This window comes from Lytechinus variegatus, chromosome 14 (assembly GCF_018143015.1).
Source record: "Lytechinus variegatus isolate NC3 chromosome 14, Lvar_3.0, whole genome shotgun sequence".
In the NCBI taxonomy this organism is placed as follows: domain Eukaryota; kingdom Metazoa; phylum Echinodermata; class Echinoidea; order Temnopleuroida; family Toxopneustidae; genus Lytechinus; species Lytechinus variegatus.
Window position 1 is genome coordinate 2685935 of NC_054753.1, and position 19962 is coordinate 2705896.

Consider the following 19962-nt stretch of genomic DNA (forward strand, 5'->3'; position numbering starts at 1 on the left):
AGGGTTTTTTTTTAAATCTTTTTCCATCCTTTTTTTTCTTCTTGAAATTCAATTTCATCACATCTAGAATCTAGTCTTTGGCATGGACTAGGCCTAGCGTTGAAGTCAGACTATTGTCAGGTCTGATTTAGACCTTAACTTCATCAAAATATAACAAGTAAGGAACAATCTTCACAAAAAAAAACACACACACACAAATCTGTGACATGCAGATAGGCCCAGGCCAGTGCCGAGCGCTACCCGCTAGTGGAGGCTGTATACCCAGTTGTTGTGTATCCGGACGGGTTGTGTGTCCGGACGATCAATTTTAGAATGTCATTTGGAAAAATATACAAGCGAAGTTTCATCAGTTTTTAGTACAGAATGTTAGGAAATATTATAAAGAACAAAATCGATAATGATTACAAGTCATGAATTCATATTTTTAGAGTAATCCACAGACAAAAAAGAAGGCTTCAAAAAGATAAAGTGTCCGGACACCCGACCCCCCATCCTACGGCAACCAGACCGGACAGCACCGGGCAAACACAACATGCAGCACCGTTTCATTCATCATTTTTATTACGACTCTCGGGCTCATTACGAATCTTACCTGTAAAAGTGAGAAGCAAAGGTAAAACCACCAACATCCAATGCAGGTGGCTGGACATCTTGAATACGTGGGATCTTAAATTCCAACCAGCTGAGCCTTATTTAGTCTTAAAACATGGGTTTTAATAGTGTTTTATTCATGCCTCCATTGAAAAAAATTATCCAGCAGCCAAGTTTCGGTATGTTTCGTATGTGTTTCTATGGAGATCCAGTTAAGCGCATATGTGCGCGTGCGCGGAATCGGCTGCTGCGCGCATTTGCTATTACGTCACAATAAAGAAGTTCATTGACTTGCGGGGTAAAACGCAGGGGTCAAATGTATTGTTACGTCATGAGTAATAATAAAAAAGTGGGAGAAACGGTGATAAAACCAGCTGGACTCATCTCGACAATAAATTGCTGGTTGCCACTTTTTATGAAGGAAAGTGCAGCGAAGTTAGAACTATTTTCAATGTTAAAACGTTTTCGCCTTTAAACTTTTTATCACAGGTTTATGTTACCAATACTTACCTAAATACAGATACAGTAATGTTTAGAGTTCTTTCTACAGCCGCCCGAAGTTCCTCGCCGTGTTCTTCTTCGTTGGATGCCACATTATGAGTGAATGATGTCACAAACGACCAAACTTCGCTTGGAATTACGAAATTCTAGAAGGGTAGCTGAAGAATACTTGATGGCGCGTTAAACATTAGCTGTACCATATCGGAGTGATGTTGGCAATATTTCTCCATCTTAAATATAAGGTCTAATGTAACTTTGGATGACCTCCAATCCTCCACTGAAAAGTTCTTTAGTTGAAAGGAGGCAGTGCAGATAGAGCTGTAAATGATACCTTAGAAAGTGCTTTCTTTTGATGAAAAGGGTACACGTACAGAAGACCATTCACTGCGGTGCGCCAATACAAGTCATTCAAGGGGAACAAAAACACAGCGCAACAAAGACTTTCAGATGAAAGACTTCATTATGTTTGACTAAGGACCCTATTACTGATGTTCAAGTTCATTAAGGGGAAACTAGCAACGAATGAGTACACATGCGCAGGCGACCCCCCCCCCCCCCCCACTCCCCACAAACACACCCTCACGCAGGTAAATCATGTGACATGTTTGTACCAATCGCGATGCTTGACATAACACACCTACAGATCACAAAACGTACACATTTCTCATTTACAAGCAGGCGCGTACGCAAGGGGGGGGGTTAGGGGGTTCAACCCCCCCCCCCTTTTCGTTTCGTTTCCTTTTTTTTTTTTTTGCTTGTCTCCCCAGAGGTCGGTCTGGTCAAGGAGTTATCGGGCAAGTGCCCGATAACTCCTTGGACTGGTTACCGACAGTTCCCCTACCCAATAATGTATATGACAGCAATAATGAACAGAATCTCATGTTTCCGACGAAAAACACAGAAAAAATTTCCGCTCGCTTCGCTCGCTCCATTTTATTATATCTTTTATTTCCGCATGTCGCCGACATGATCACGGTATCGCCATTAACAAGGCCATACGTGATTATCATGATGTATACTTATGAATACAAGTGAACCAAGACAAAGACATACGTTTTCTTACAAAATATGTTTTACCAATATGAAAACAAAAATGACGGAAAACGCTAAAATGTCGGTTAGCTCGCTCCGCTCGCTCGTAATGATTTATGAAATTCCATAAGTATCTAGTCTCCTGTTCAAGGCCGTGTTATGAGTGTTACGAATAGAAGGACATGTAGCATCGACTAATACTTGATTTACTAACAAACTATTGACAAGAAATGTATGTTTTGACGGGAAAACGCGAAAATTTCGGCTCGCTCACTCCGCTCGCTCGTAATCATTTATGAAATTTCTTAAGTTTCTAGTCTCTTGATCAAGGCCATATCATGAGACTTACGAGCAGAAGGACATGTATCATCAACTAATATGTAATCATTACCAACAAGCTATTGAGAAGAATTGTATGTTTTGACGGAAAAACGCAAACATTTCGGCTCGCTCGCTCCGCTCGCTCGTAATTATTCATGACATTTCTCAAGTTTCTAGTGTTCTGATCAAGGCCATATCATGAGTGCTACGATCCGAAGGACATGTAGCATCGACTATGATACCAACAAACTATTGACAAAAAGGTTATGTTTTCAACGCAAAAACGAGAACATTTCTGCTCGCTCGCGGGTCATGACCGCACTGTTACATACCCCATCCCCACTTAAATGTTATTGTCTTATTTGCAGCGCTGAAAAAAAAGAAAAAAAAATCATCACCTCCCCCCCCCGCTCATCACTTTTTAGAGACTGGGCGGGAGATTTTAAAAAAAATCAGCTCAAACCCCCCCCCCCCCTTTCAAAAATCCTGCGTACGCGCCTGTTTACAAGTTATTCCTGTTTTCCATACATTTCAGTCTAACAAAGTTCACAAAATGATCAAGTTAGTCCTTTCAGTTTATTCGATTTACGATGGCGAAAAGTGATGATGCATAAAAGAATATTATACAATTTATTCATCTATGAACACTTAGCTTTTACATCGTGGCTATCAAAAAAGTTACCAATTTAACATTTTCCCAAAGTACAATGTCATTCGCATGGACTTCATCCTTTATATTGTAGGATGATCTCAAAATCGTCTACATAACGTGATAAGAAATAGTTAACATGAGGGAAAGTTCTCTGCAAATATTCTCAATGTATCTATAATTATGATTGATATTCATATTCTATCATTCTTGCTTTCAAAAAAGGAATGTCGAAATATGGACAGATGATAGAGTACGAGAATCACAAATAAAATATCGCAATAAGTATGAAAATAATCATATCAGCCATATAATATCCAATTGACCCTCCAAATTCCACCAACGATTGAAAATTATTTTATTTTTTTATAATGAAAACTCCTTACTTTCCTCTACTTTCTATATTATAGGCCCTACCACTTTTATACCCCCAACCACAAAAGGAATTACGTCACTGATTCTAACATAATAAAAGTTACAGGTCCACATGAGAATTTCATGTTCTGATCATACTACCGGCAAATTACTCTGGATTGCTTTTAGACAAAGAGGGCGCCTGTCGAAATGCCGAGAATGATGGCAGTACAAACGAAAGCCGCGACATCGATGATGACGATGGTCCGTGATCGAGTTGAGCCGTCTCCTTCCTGCAAAGAAATGACCAAAGGGGTATAACACAAGATGATTAGCTTGTTGGGGTAACACATGAGACCATAGGTGAGTGGCGTTCAAGGTTCGAGTTTCTAGACGGTATATAACATGAATTTCTCATAATCAATGATGAAGTTTTCGATTGAAATCTAGAATTTCTGGAACTTATTGTTCACAATATCCCCGGAACAAATATACCTGGGGCCCGTTTCATAAAGCTGTTCGTAAGTCACGAATGACTTTACGCACGACTGGTGACCCTTTCTTATGCTACATGATATCCCTATGTAACTGCACCTATAAGAACTGGGGCCGATTGCACGAAAGGGTCTTTGCAAGGACCGTCTTTCGTGTCGCCCATCTTTTATGATGCGCCATGTGATACGCATTTTAAATAAATCATCTCCAAACATAGTTCGTTCGTCCTTTAAAATTAACAGAATATTTGTTTATAAAATGATATGATATATCATGAAATTGTATAAAATTTGAATTAAAAGCAAGCTAACAAATCTTATTCTTTATCATAAATTTCAGAAACACCCCGCTTATAGCGTATCATAAAAGATGGGCGACACGAAAGACGGTCCTTGGAAAGACCCTTTCGTGCAATCGGTCCCAGGTTCCAGTCGTGCCTAAAGTTGTGCGTAAAGTCTTTACGAACAGCTTTATGAAACACCACCCAGGCTATATAAGTAAGTATAGCTGGAATTATTTGTCCGAGGTTGGACTGGCATTACTATTTTCCCCGAGAGGCGGAGCCCATTTCCCACTATTCTTTCGAAATAAAAGGCCTGGTATAAAGGTCTGCGACGTCAATGATGCTAGTGCACTACTCGTATTCCATCATTGGCGTCACGGAATAGTAAATTTTCTTCAGTGGGATAAAATTTTGACAAAGAGGGTATAACCATCTTCCCCCATCCCCATTAATCTTTCGTCCGCACCTGGTGCCAGCTGGGAGTCCAGTAAAAATAATGATACCATTTATGTCGTTGTGGCGTTCCCGCATTATATGAGTATATCGCGCTCGCACTATTTGAATAATTAAGGCTTATGAGATTTTGTATTATGTTGATTTATAAGAATAAAGCTTAGAAGTGACTATTAGGATTACCCCCTTCAAAGAAATAACAAAAATCAACTTCGAGCGACAGGGAAAATGTGGCCGAAAAAAAATTCCGGGCTCCCCTATTGGCGAAGGCTGGATCCGCCCCTATGGAGAAGGTTAAGATCTTAATGTATTTTCTTACAATAAGCTGCCCTGGCTTTTCCTTGGGGTGGCAGCGGTATACGAGGCCATTGTAAATACTGACGAGAGCGACGATGAGCATTCCGCCGATGATGAACCGACCAAGCCTGGTTGTCGAATAGGCGGGAACCTCGGCACTAACAGCTGCAGAGAGCACCACCAATGCGACAAAGATGAGCCCTGCGAATATGATCCGTTTCCCAGCCGACGACGGTCCGATCAAGAAGACTATGAGGATGAGCCATGTCGTGATGACAGAAGATGCGATACGACCGTGAGTCTCTCGTCGACGTACCAATAAGGAGAACGTAACTCTGTCGTAAAACTCACCAGGACAGCACTGGTAGGCAAACGCCTCACGCGTGACCTTTGAGTCGACGATTTCCCAGATCGGATGGTCATCCGGAGTAGTCTCTGATAAGTCGATGGTGTCGGATATCCGATAAACGGTTATTGTAGTGTTTGAATAGGACCATGATCCGAACTTCATTCTGCATTCCTATATAGAAGCAATCAAAAGAGAAGCACGCCCTTTCCTTTTTTTAGGTGTCTTGACATGATATAAAATTATAATGCACATATTACACAGTTATAGTCTTTATAGGCAAAATAAATGATATCTTATCAAATGAATTGCAGTTCCGCATCCTTACAAATCAGGGGCGGAACCCCTGGCGTTTATGGTGGGGCTTTGGAACCACCCCCCCCCCCACAAAAAAAGAACTTAATTAACTCCTCGACCAAGAAAATAAGAAGAAAAGAAAGGGGAAAGGGAAGTGTATAGCTCTAATATACTTTCCGGGTATTGGTACGTCATTGAAAATGTATCACAAAAATAGACTTTCATTTTAAGAGGGTCCAATTTTTGCCCGCTCGCTCAGGACTTTTTAAGAAAGGCTGTTTTTACACTCATGCCGTGCTATTTGCCGCCTCAACTTTGTTGGCGCAATACGCAAATGCATGGGCAGCATCTTGGATTTTGACGACCGACGGATGATGTTTATTCTTGATACAAAAATTTGGTGTATCATGTTCCTTGACACATACTTCTTTTTTTTCGATATCTTTTATTTTTTGGCTCTTTTAGGCTCATTCTTCTTCTTTTTCTCACTGATTTTTTAAAACGCCTCTTTCCCTTTTTTCTCACTGAATAAAATCGCCCCCTGTATATAACACCAATCGTAAACATCATCAGTTAGTATAATGTCAATCAACATTGACATCAGCATGTGTGTGCACCAAAGTTTGTGAAACAGGGTCCAAACATAATGAATTTGGTTTACATGTTGATCGTAGGGGTAGTCTTTCAAATCCATAGTACAAGTTGATTCCAGCTGCAAGGGAGGAAAGTAGAATATCCCGCCCCTATCGAGTATCACAGCAGAAGCTTCTGTCACTAGGCTATTCAGCGGTGAGTCGCTGTATAGAACGAAGTATATAAGACAGATCTCAAAATTAGGATGTTTAAAAGAAGAACTACAATCTGCCCCCACCAAAAAATGGCAATAATAAGAAATAGATGAATGAATAATTAAATAGATGTATTTATGATCAGATAAAATGCTAAATAAAGAAATCGACGATTGAATAAAAAGTAACTAAATCTAATTAATTAAGAAACGAACATAATTAAAACAATAAATGAATGAACTTATTGACTAATAGATGAATAAGAAAAAAATCACAAATGAATACATGAATAGCTAAATGCGTATCAACAAAAGATTTTCACCATATTAAAGCTTTTATCATATCCTGCTTCCTGTAAAAGTTAATGAATGATAGTTCACGTAAATCATATAGAGCGCATGCTTTAGCTAAATTGCTTTATTTAGACTTTTTGTTTCATTTTTATCTTTTCTCCTTGCCAAACACGGTTTCACTTCGTAATTCCGAAGGTTCGTAATTCCAAAGATTCTTTATTCCGCAGGTTCGTAATTGCGAAACACGTAAATTGCCTATACCTCGATGTTCGTTAATCTGAAAACGTAAAAGGGTTCGTTAATCCGAACATTTGTGGCGTTATTCCAAAGGTTCGATAATCCGAAAACGAAATAAGGTTCGCTGTTCCGAAGTTTCGTTAGTCCGAAAACGAAATAAGGTTCGTTAATCATTACGTTTTCGAACTAACGAACCTCATTTCGTTTTCGGATTAACGAACCTTCGGAAATACGAACCTTCGGAATAACGAAGCTTCGGATTTACGAATGTATGCGGCCAAACACGATCCCTCAAGTCCCCCCCCCCCCCCTCATTCGCCGGTGATGAAGATTTCTTGCATGCAACAGTCATACCAACGAAACCGACCGATATAAGATTTTGTAGGTCTGGAGCCGTGCTGGAGATGTGGTGGCTGTAGCATAAGGAACAGATTTGCTCTATCTCAAAATAATGGTTTGAAAGGGGTTATAGACGTGGCCGTGGGTTTCCGGAATTCGGAACCTTTTTTTTACTAAAAATTTTCACAAATTCACCAAAAGTTTGCACAAAATTCTTCGATATTTCTTCAGAAAATGCAAAAGTGTCCCAATGACAATCTCGGTCGCTTTTCTCGGTCGCTTTTGAGTTTCTTTTTTAAAATAAAGTATATGCATGTTGTCCCCGTATGCGTATGAAATGGTTATATAGAAAGCAATCACGTGCACCGCGAAAATGATAAGGAACACGCTTTATATCTGCGGATCTTGGTAATCGAATATGCTGAAAACACCTTTTATGATCGAAAATTGGTGAGAAAGGGAAAGAGAATAAAATTAAAATTAAGGGTACCTGTAAAGCGATATATCAGGCACCCATATCTCAGATGGTCGGATATGAATCTCGGTGATGTTTCCATAATCTGCGGGATTCCAAGATAATCTCGGATCATTCCACCCCTGTGATTAAACAGATAAACCACACAGATTAATAATCCTTTATTAAATATATCTAAATTATTAAAAGTGTGCACGTCTACAATTAACCATGTTCACTATTGTCCTTGGACCGTATTCTGAAGTCGGGTTTAACTTAGACCATGGTCTAACTCTGCGCTAAAATTATGGAAAGCCAAAAGTGTTAAAATTGTTATTAAAGGCCAAGTCCACCCCAGAAAATTGCTGATTTGATTCGATAGAGGAAAATCAAACAAACCTAACGCTGCAAATTTCATCGAAATCGGATGTAAAATAAGAAAGTTATGACATTTTAAAGTTTCGCTTATTTTCACAAAACAGTTCAATGCACAACTCAGCGATATGCAAATGAGAGAGTCGATGATGTCCATCACTCACTATTTCTTTTTTTTTTATTGTTTGAATGATACAATATTTCAATTTTTACAGATTTGACAATAAGGAACAACTTAACTTAATCATAAACTGTTAAAATAATGGTAATTACACATGTTCAGGGAGAAATAAAACTTTGTTTCACGTAGCAAGGAGGGGAAAATTAGAATATTTCATCCTCTGCATGGGGGCACGTGCCCCCCCCCCCCCCCATCGGCTGCCCCCCCCCCCTCCCAAAAAAAAAACGGGGAAAAGGAGAAAAAGAGGGAAAAGGGAAGAGAACGTAGTGGGGGAAAGAAGAAATTGTTGTTTATCATAGTGTTATATTATATTATATAACATAAGAAACATTTTTTCACAACTTTATGAAACATTTGCTTAATTGTGTCTTCATTGTTCCTGGTGCTCGCATAGACTTTTTAACGAGATATATAAACCTGCTGTACTAAAGCCTCCCGTTTTCAAATCAATATACAACAAAATAATATATTTCCTCGCAATTAGAGTTATTATTGTTTTAAGTAGTGATATATTCTTATTTTTCATGACTACTGAAAGCCCGGGGGGGCCACTTACATTGGCGAGTGGATACCATGCGCGACCAAAAAAACACGTAAAAAGGATGTCTTTTTCACGATAGGGCACGTTACGTACGTAACGTGATAAGGGTGTCAAAAACACAAAAATAATGAAAAAAGGGTATCTATTTCGCTAGGAAAATTACGTGTTTAGGGTCGTATATGTGGGGATGATAAAACAAAATTAAAATGTTTTACAAAGGATGTCCTTTTTGCCCCAAAACTTCGTGTTTAGAGTCCGATTTGAGCGAGGTGTAGAAGTTGGGGTCGTACTTAACGAAATAAGGTAGAGCCGACGACCGAAGGACCCGTAACATTAAACATTCCTATACTTGTTTAGGGGTTCATTTCAGGGAATATTTGCCAAGAGTGTCGTTTTGTTTCCAGTACTTGTTAAGGGTAGGTTTTCACACGCCAATACTTGTTAAGGGGTGCATTTTCAGAAAATGGAAATTACGTGTTTAGGGTGCTTTTCGAGACCCCATGGTCGCGCATGGTATCCACTCATGAATGGAAGTGGCCCCCCCGGGACTGAAAATTATTGCCCTATTTTAAGGTCTTAATATAAAACATTTCCTGTCCGTGCTAACGTTCGCATTAGTGGATTGGTGAGATTTTTGCTCTTCATTAACTCCTAAAATCAGTCCTTAAAATGTCAATTTTTCTGATCTGAATATCAAAAAAATTTAACTCGCGCTTCGCGCTCGCATCATTTGGTTAGTGAAATACGTGGGGTCTTAGTGAATTCCTACAAACAAGCCTTGGAATGTCCCTCTTCATGTCTGAATTTCCTAGATTTTCAGCTCGCGCTTCGCGCTCGCAGTATTTCATTAGTGAGATGCGTATAATAATCATGATTACAATGACTTCAAAAAGTGCTCCATGTGTTTAGATGTAATTCTAACAAAATCAGCAAGCGCTTGGCACTCGCATTAGATGACTATGGTAAGATATGTATACACTGACTTAATGGATTCGTAACTATAGTCCTTAAAATATCCATGTTTGTGGTCAATATATACAAAAATTTCAGCTCGCGCTTCGCGCTCGCATCATTTGGTTAGTCAAATACGTAGGGTCTTAGAGAATTCCTACAAACAACCCTTAGAATGCCCCTCTTCAGGTCTGTATTTCCTAAATTTTCAGCTCGCGCTTTTGCGCTTGCAGTATTTGATTAGTAAGATGCGTATGATAATCATGATTACATGACTACAAAAGGTGCTTCATGACTTGTTTAGATGTAATTCTAACAAAATCAGCAAAGGATGGCAATAGCATTAGATGACTATGGTGAGATAATTATACTCTTAATGGATTCTAAAATATAATCCTTAAAATTTCCTTGTTTAGGGTCAATATATACAAAAATTTTAGCTCGCGCTTCGCGCTCGCATTGTTTGTTTAGCGAGACAGTTAAGTATCATGATTACAAAACAATTCGCTTATAATGTCAATTTTTAGCCGTCAATATCAAAAATTTTCAGCTCGCGCTTCGCGCTCGCATTATTTAATCAGTGAGATACATATCCGTTTAATGGCACTGCATGTCCTTAAAATATCTCTATTAGGTCAGTATACCTTCGCGCGCTCCCTAAGTGACCCGAAATTTCTGCTGGTGCCCCCCCCCCCCCAATGCCGTGACCCACGGTAAGCCACTGAATAGAGCAATATATAATTATGATCTCGAATTTTCCATAGTTTCAAAGTTTCCATAATGCTTGTTAGAGAGATGATAGACCAAGTGAAAGTATCCCAAATGACTAAGTATAAACCTGACTGAATTATAATCTCGCTTCTTGATTATCCCATAGCTTATTCCACTACATCGGATTAATATCACGTCTGATCGCGGGTAATTGCCTAACCCGACCTTTCGTGAAAAGGATCTCCGAAATAAGGCTGGGTCCAGTTTACACGAAGCTTTGTAAAAATTATCAGTCAAATCAACGAATGATCGGGTCTGATTTATCCGATTCTTTGTGAAAATTATGAACCAAATATACAAAGGGGCGGGTCATCTAGATCTTGGAAGCGTTTCATGAAACGACTTGTCAGACGTTTTATCCGACAAGTCCTAATTTATCTAACAGTTATCATAGTAACAGTGCTTCTCGGTCAATCAGAATAAAGAAAGATTGTCAGATCTGACAACTTGTCGGATAGAAAATTTAGAAATGTTGATGAGACGCTCCCAGACCTCTTCTCAAATGGTCGGGTTGTAACGCGATCATCCGACGCGACGCGATAATATGGCACAAGCCACTTACCACATCCAGCCAGGCGTTCACATCGATGGTTCCCTTGAAAATATCCTGTTGGAAAATATGTTGAAAACAAGTTCTTTCAAATTATGTTATTATGTTTCTAATCTCCATCATTATTCCGATTCGAATAGCATTGCTATAGTCTTTTTGACACTAAATTATAATGTATAATCCTTTCTGTAATTCATAAAACGTTTCTATATAGAATGATTTTTAAGTGTATGAATATAAATCTAATTCACAGTTTTCAGGATGATGTGGTGAAATCTTATCAACGAACTATTCTGTGTGTTGCTGCCCTCTATGTTCGTTTATATTTATTTCTATGAAATAGTGATCCTGATCAAATGATTGGCTGTTATCTGTCACGTGATCAGTAATCTGTTAGTTACCATCAAACCCAATTATAATATCGAGATATTTTTCTCCATGACAGTGTATAATTATAATAGTAACAATTACAACAGCAACAAAAATGATGATAATATGATTACTTAAAATGATGATAATAATAATAACAATGGCATTTTGTTTCCAGACTGTCCGCAGTATAAGATGAAATGTACAGAGTTTGTTTATAAATATAAAAAAGCAAACTTAAACATAAATACAGCAATACTTGATAACAAATATATATATTGCTCTTGATTTTTATTATTATTTTCATAATAATTGTACTGACCAGTCCACGCAGTTTGATTAATGTCATCCCCATACCAACATCGATCTCTCTGTCATATCTAGGCAGAAGTTCTTTGTCGTAATCTCTAAACAGAGAATTTCTCAAACGAGCATAATCATCACCTGGGGAAGAAAATAAATCAAAATCATAAAAACGAATGAACGGAAATGAAAGATAAAATACATCGATTTAATAACAATCATTTTACAAGGCTCAGTAGAATATCAGTGAAAAGTATATAAACCTATATAAATTAATGATAAAAAATGTTGTAATGTCAATGTCTCTGTGATATGTAGTCCATAAGATCGTAGTTCCAATTTTCTATCTAAAAAAAGGGATGCGTCGGTTGTAGGAATAGTCGCCTCTCATGAATCCGAATATTTGAATAAGTTTATTAAAACAAAAAAAAAGAAATAAATCAAACCAAGCACTGGATAAGTAATAATCAAACTATGTTCAGGAAGAGTGATTGGTTGTCTTACCATTCTGAGCCACTGCGCATGTCAGCAAGGCCACGCCCACTAGGGCTAGGTATGCCAGGCAATACTTCATGGCACGGACTCTTTCTGAACAAAAAAGATAATGATTATTCTAAAATAAAAAAAAATACCCATGAATAAGAATATTATCCCTTCAGCTGATTGTCTAATATAATATACAATCATTTCTGTTTTAACAGTTTAATAAAGTCAAAAGTATTTTAAATCCTATGCGTATTTGTAAAGCGTATCGACCCATCCGTATTTTATGTGAAAATAAGATTGTTAGAAACAAATTGGTTTCTATTTAACATAAGTATTTGTAAATAGGCATGTATTTCAACTATAATTTGAGAGAAATTTAATGTTATTTACTCCAAAATTCAGGGTGTAAAATCAATCCAGATAGACTGTAGTTAGGAACCAATCGAGTTCTAGATTCAATTTGGATTCTACAGATTTATTTTTGAATCTTAAAGGATTCAGAAAAAAATCCTCGAAATTTAAAGCAAATATTTAGGATTCAAATTAAATTTCGATTGTATCGTTGAGATCGCAAACTTAATATCTCGCAATATCTCTTGGGGGATACTGGGGTCATTACCATGCAATTCACCACGCGAGCATGCATGAATGAAATTGATGATAATCTTTCACTATAGTTGTCCAAATTACAGCAAATGTCGCAGATCCATAGGGACTATAGTCGGATTCATCCCCCATTTTTCAATGGTTTACAAAAACGTTAAAAAATCTACTGTTACATCCCCTCCACCTACGCTTTCAAGGCCACCCCACAGCCTCTGATAAATACAATTAAAATGTCGATGGTTAAACATTAAATCTTAATTGGGAAAGGGGTGAATTTATTTGACAGGGGTACGTTGAAACAATCATTTTTAATGATCCTTTGGTGCTAAAAATGAGAAATTTGTTATATGAATAGAATTTATGAAGGGAGATTTAGTGATATTAAAATCAACAGGAATATTTTTATTTGAATAGTAATTACTACTATAGATTATGTCGGTTTAATATTGTTTCAATCTGTATATAAGGCGCCAAGTTAATTATGATTATGTTTTCAATAGGTAAAAATGAATGAATAATTGTATAAATTAACTTACCGCGTTCAAATTTCAAATTCAGCTAGTGCCGCAATCGTGAATCAAACTGCTGTTGAGTTCCATAGCTTTTTGACCAAATGAGAGGATTAAAACTTGGAGGAGTTGACGAATTTAACACCAAGTGTGTTCTTTGTTGCAGGTAGATATAATGTTCACAGTTTTTGTTAGGGGCATGCGCAGCGATTTGTTAAGAATTTTTGTCAACCCAAGGGGGCGGCGAGGCGACTCCCCCCCCCCCTCAATATTATTTATACATAATGCCCCTAAAAACTATAATCATTAAAGGTAAAAATCATCACCACAAAAATTGTTCACATTTTTTGTCAGGGGAAATGCGCAGCGATTTGCTAAGAATTTTGTCAACCCAAGGGGAAGGGCGGCGAGGTGACTCCCCCCCCCCCTCAATATTCTTTGTACATGAAGCCCCTAAAAACCCAATTATTAAAGGTAAAGATCATCACCACAAAATTTGTTTGAATCAACAAAATCAAACAGGGCGTAACATTGAAGATTTATAAAAGTTCAGATATAAACTAGAAAGCTTATTCGGTGCAGAGGACGGGAGACTGTCTCCATCTAGATTTCTAACCAGGACTCCCCCCCCCAAAAAAAAAAAAAAATATATATATATATATAATATATATATATATATATATATATATATATATATATATATATTTATATATATATATCAGAAGATTTTATAGATACAGCGAATAAAGCAAACAAAGTAGCCGGGATTTAGTTCATCAAGTTTATTTACAACAAGGTTCCGGCCATACCTTGGCCTTGTCTTGTAATATTATACACACCACTCTGAATATCACGGTTGTGCTTGCTTATATTTTTGGTATCTTTTGCTCGAGCTTGAACTGCCAGTAAGTAATTTCAAGTATAGCAGCTCTATACTTGACACCACTTAATAGACCGAACGTGATAGTCAAAGATTAATTTATATACATTAGAAACACTTCAAAGTGCAAACTTGTTGAAACAAGAAAGAGAAAATTAGTTATTGTTGCAGCTTGTGCAATTTTTTTAATTATGGAAATATGTGATTGAGATGTAACTTTATATATTTTGATTGATGCTGCTGAGTAGGGCCATCCTCCCGTTTTCAAATATCAATTCACATGTTTCATTTTATGTATATTGTTGTTGTTTTTAACGGAAATAAATTCAATTAAATTCAATTAAAGTTTTCCTACGATTTCAAGATTTATTTTAAACAGGCATGACGAAGTCTTTTCGGAGTGAAAATATTTTCATCCACATTTCCCCCAAATTAACCGCCCCAGATTGGCTGCTAAAAGCTGTTTTTGTTGTTGTTTTTGCGACCATAAAGAGGCAGTCTTACTAAAGACAGATCTTTAAGTACATCTTAGCCTTATTCTTACTAACAAAAAAGGTAGGTCATGAGACATAAAAAAGCTCGAGCTGTATTTGTTTGGAAATTTATGTTCTTATAAACCTGAAAATGAAACATTCTGAGTAATCATGAGCAAGATGCACATTTAAATAAACAATTAATGCACGCACGAAGCGCGAGCTGATATTTTTTAATATAATGACATTGAGAGGGACCTTTTAAGGACTGTTTGTACTGATTCAATATTCTTCCTCCTATTATCTTTCTTCTTTCTTTTGCTGTCTTCTCCACTTTTCCAACAGAAAACATACGTTCTTTGAGACGACACCGTTTTTCAAGTGACCAAAATATTTCACATGCGAAGAGGGGTACGATTGGAAGCTGATATCGTCAAAAAGACGACAATGAATTCGGATTTTTTTTACATAACATACATATATAACATATAATCATATCATATTAGTTACGTAGCTTTGTCTGATAAGCCTTCGCCACGTCAGAAACAAACGTAGTTTTACCTGATCAAAAACTAGGAGTGTCAACGTCGATTTAATCAGGTAAAAGCACGTATGTCAAAAATGAAGAAAATTAAGTAATTAAGTTTAAATAAGGAAATCAAGGAGTTTTTGGTCACACTTCCTTATTATGTTCCAAAGTTCAAATGAAAAGAAAAAATATCGATACACCATGCATTCTCCAATTTTCCAAAGGAAACAAAATAATTAATTTGGAAGTTTTAAGCTCGAATATCTCAGAATCGCATTAGAGAAGATGCGAAGCGATGACGTCAGTTACCATGGTGTCATGGCGGCCTGGTTCTAAACAAATGAACCACTAGGAGAAAATGGATGCTATCGGAATTTGATCCCTTGCCACTTATTTTTCACGTGAGCCCACGTACAGACGATCGTCAACTGCGACTCTGTGTAGAACCAGCCTGCTGTGGCACCATAGCAACTGGCGTTCAAGCACTAGCACTAGCAAATATATAGTAAAGCAATTGCTAAGGCATGAACTTTTGCTTGGCTAGCAGTATCATTGCTTGAACTTGAAGCAATAATTGCTTTCCGGCATTTGATACTTTTTATGCATCTGACCCAATGCACCCCACACACGCACTCACGCATGTGAATTCGAATTGTGACGCGTTTTGACCAATCGTGATGCTTAAAATATCACACCAAAAATTATGAAGTTTTCATAATAACAAGTTATTCCTGTTTAAAATCCCATCACATTTTATTTTAACCGGAGTATAATGATCTGATATCACTTTATTGAAATCACAATAAAGAAAAGAAATTTACAAAGTCAATACAAAACATAATTAAAAAAAATAAGATAGGCCCAGGTCATGACGTATTACTGTCGATGCAGGGCAGTAGTATAAAACTTATACAGTTTTGACGTAACAGGTACATAACTTAAACATAACATAACATGAGTATATGTGAAATAATAAAAAAAAATAATGCAATTTAGATCATGGGCTTGATAATTAACTTTCGTCCCTCGAGTTTTTTTTTATTAAAGGAGAATGAAACCATTAGAACAAGATAGCTTGTGTGAAAACAGAAAAATTAAAGAAACAGATCAACAAAAGTTTGAGAAAAATCGGACAAATAATGAGAAAGTTATGAGCATTTGAATATTGCGATCACTAATGCTATGGAGATAGCAAATTGGCAATGCGACAAAGATGTGTGATGTCACTGATGAACAACTCTCCCCATTACTTTAGTATACATTTCACTTGAATTGCCTCTTTTATCACATATATCCATAGATCATGTGTTCTTTCTACATGAGGGCATGTAATACATATTTTTTAAGAATACATAATGGATAAAGAGTTTGTATCATCGTAAGAAAAAGCAAAAAGAGACATTTTGAGGTATTTTATAGTCCACCAAAGGGAAAGTTGTTCATCAGTGACATCACACATCCTTGTCGCATTGCCAATGGGAGGATCTCCATAGCATTAGTGATTGCAATATTCAAATGCTCATAACTTTCTCATTATTTGTCCGATTTTTCTCAAAGTTTCTTTATTCTTATTCTTTGATTTTTCTGTTTCTACACAAGCCTATTTGTTCCAAAGGTTTCATTCCCCTTTAATGATATTAGGAAGTGATAATGCATAAAATTATACTTTATTTATCAATTAACAGTAACTCTTAGCTTCTACGGTATTTTGAGACCAATGAGTGTTAAACAATAAGCGATTTATCATTTTTTCAATTTGTTTTATTTCATTTTCAACAGAACAAAGTAAAGTGGTCGTATATACTTAGAAGACCATTTCACATGAAACATAATTATACAAGAAATATATATTGAGGTAGGTACAATATAGTCTGCAGGCACAGACCCTCATTGGAACTTTCGGATCAACAAGTGTGCCTCCACGCAAAGACAAGCACATACAAAGACCCTTCAGCACACAAGGCATGCAGTAGGCTGCACATTCAGACCCTTATTTCTAGTGAAGGGTTTGCCCTGCAGACTAGGTACAATACATGATATTTTCCCATAAGTAAAACAACGTATTTTATAAGCAAATCATCATAAACATGATGCAGATCTGAGAAAATAGAGGGATCCACTAAGAAGCAAATGCTTCAAAGAGTGTGGACCCCTCTAAATAATTATTGTAGAACTGTCTACGAAGACGGACACAGAGGTTTAAATAAAATGGCAATTACACAAGACAAAACGAAAAAGAAAAATCACATAAAGGCACAAGTAACAATAACATTCCACCAAAGTTCGTATGCCGAGCGAACGAAAGAAAAAAGGGGAACATTTTCTTGCCATTGAAATATAGTCAATGAGCCTTATTGTAAATGGAACATAAATAAATACAGCATTGTTGTCAACTAAAGTAGTATACAGAGACTGATTAATAATGGTATCATCATGATCATAAAAAATATATAAAGAAATACACAAACACCCACTAAATATTCTACGCACTTGAAAACATAATCACATAGCATATACAACTTCACAAGTGAATGGGTTTCGTAGACTCGGCATTTTAATAGACCAGCTCATAGTTACTTCATGGACAATTTTGGTCAAATGACCTTCCATTAATTTCTTTCATTATGATAGGCAGATTTCAAAGCAAGATATTACGTAAGCTTGCCTTACATAGCAGGTTGAAGAAATTGAAAAGACCAGGTGACTAGAATAGCACACCAATGAACACTTTACACTTTATGAAGGTATTTGTTGCATTCCTATAGTAACTTTGAATGCATATCTTAGCATGTTGCACAATGTACTTGGCAAACTGTGAATTACCAGTCGATCGTGGACGCATTGTTGTTTTTTGTGGATGTAAATGAATAGCACTATTTTTCAAAAGAATAATCAAGACATCAAAGTTGGTGCTTATTTCATCAGATTTGAAGTCAAGCAATGAAGAAAAGAGACATGGCCAAAACAAAAGCTATCAAAACCAAAAATGAGAATTTTTGGAAAGATTATCGTGTATTGAAGAATAATGTAACATCTCTCATCAAAAAGGCTAAGAAAGATTATTATACAGAACAACTAACCAAAGATAAAAATTCTAATAATTCATGGAAAACACTATCTTCTTTATTACTCAAGAACATTTCTTCGTCTCCACCTCAATCCAGTCAAAGTCAAACCATGGCCAACCAATTTAATCAATATTTTGCAAATATAGGTAATTTGTTGAACCCGGCCTCTGCGACAGAAAATGACTTAGTACATGATGAAAACGTTACTGGTATGGCAGTTGAACATCCATTAAAACTTTGTACTGTTAGTCAAAATGATATACTGAAAGAAGTACTACAACTGAAAAATAAGAAATCCGTGGGTTTAGACGGAATACCCATTCATATCCTAAAAATGTCCATAAATGAAATTTTACGTCCAGTTAGCTATCTTATGAATGAATCCATCGTTCAAGGTGTCTTTCCAAAGAAATGGAAAATTGCCAAAGTTATTCCGTTACACAAAAAAGGTGATCGATCAAATCCTAATAACTACAGACCAATTTCTATTCTTTGTTGTTTATCGAAGGTTCTTGAAAGATTAATCCATAAACAGCTCGTACAACATTTAAATTGTAACAACATTATCACTTTGGACCAATCAGGCTTCCGTCCTAAACATTCTACTTCAACTGCCCTAATCAAAGTCACGGATGAGTGGTTAATAGACCTTGATGACGGAAAGTATACTGGTGCGGTCTTCGTTGACCTCCAAAAAGCTTTTGATATGGTTAACATTCAATGTCTACTTGAAAAACTTAAAAGAGCTGGGATTAAAGAAACGAATTTGAACTGGTTTCATAGCTACCTTTCAGACAGGAAAATTGTAACATGTATTCATAACTGCAACTCTGAAGAATTACCAATCAGGCAAGGGGTTCCTCAAGGATCGATACTAGGTCCATTGCTTTTTATAATTTTTATTAATGATTTACCTACTATTTTCAAGTCATGCAACATCCATCTCTATGCAGATGACACTGTGATTTACTTTTCTCATAAAGATCCCCACGTAGTTCAATCTACATTAAATAGAGAGTTGCTCATTCTTGATAGATGGATGGACTTGAATAGACTTAAAATTAATTATGACAAAACAATGTGCATGCTTTTTGGAAATAGACATATGCTAAAAAAACACAATGAACTAGATTTAAGAATTGATGGTCATACCATCAAACAAGTATCTTCGCTGAAATACTTGGGTGTGTATATTGATTCAGAACTGAAATGGGATGTTCATGTTAACCACTTAAGTGAAAAGGTGGGTCGTATGATTTCGTTCCTCCGTAGATTAAGTAAGTTTATCAATAGGAATAACTTGAAAATTATCTATCAGAGCGTTATACTACCCAACTTGGATTATGCTGATGTAATATGGCAATCTTCCTATGACAAATATACAGATCAGCTACAAAAGTTGCAAAATAGAGCTGGTAGAATTATCCTTAATATTAATAATCGGTCACATGTTTCTACTGACTCAATTCATGAAATAATGGAATGGCAAACCCTGAAGTCTAGGCAAAACTTTCATATTCAAACAATGATGTTTAAGATCCTCCATGATTTGGCTCCCAAATATCTAACAAAATACATATTTTACACCTCAAGACCTTACCATTTTCGAAAAAATAATTTGTGCCTCCCCAAACCCAGAA

The 19962-nt window shown here is 36.6% G+C and overlaps 1 protein-coding gene across 1 annotated transcript; it reads right to left on the reverse strand.

Annotated features, from left to right (window-relative positions):
• Window positions 1-3463: 3463 nt before the first annotated feature.
• Window positions 3464-13529, reverse strand: LOC121427669 (neuronal acetylcholine receptor subunit alpha-2-like). Its single transcript, XM_041624183.1, has 8 exons — window positions 13400-13529; window positions 12276-12359; window positions 11791-11912; window positions 11112-11156; window positions 7767-7873; window positions 6281-6416; window positions 4999-5496; window positions 3464-3741 (listed from the first exon to the last, which is right to left on the reverse strand). The coding sequence occupies exons 2-8, from the start codon at window positions 12343-12345 to the stop codon at window positions 3634-3636; spliced, it is 1086 nt and encodes a 361-aa protein (XP_041480117.1). The 5' UTR covers window positions 12346-12359; window positions 13400-13529; the 3' UTR covers window positions 3464-3633.
• Window positions 13530-19962: the final 6433 nt, after the last annotated feature.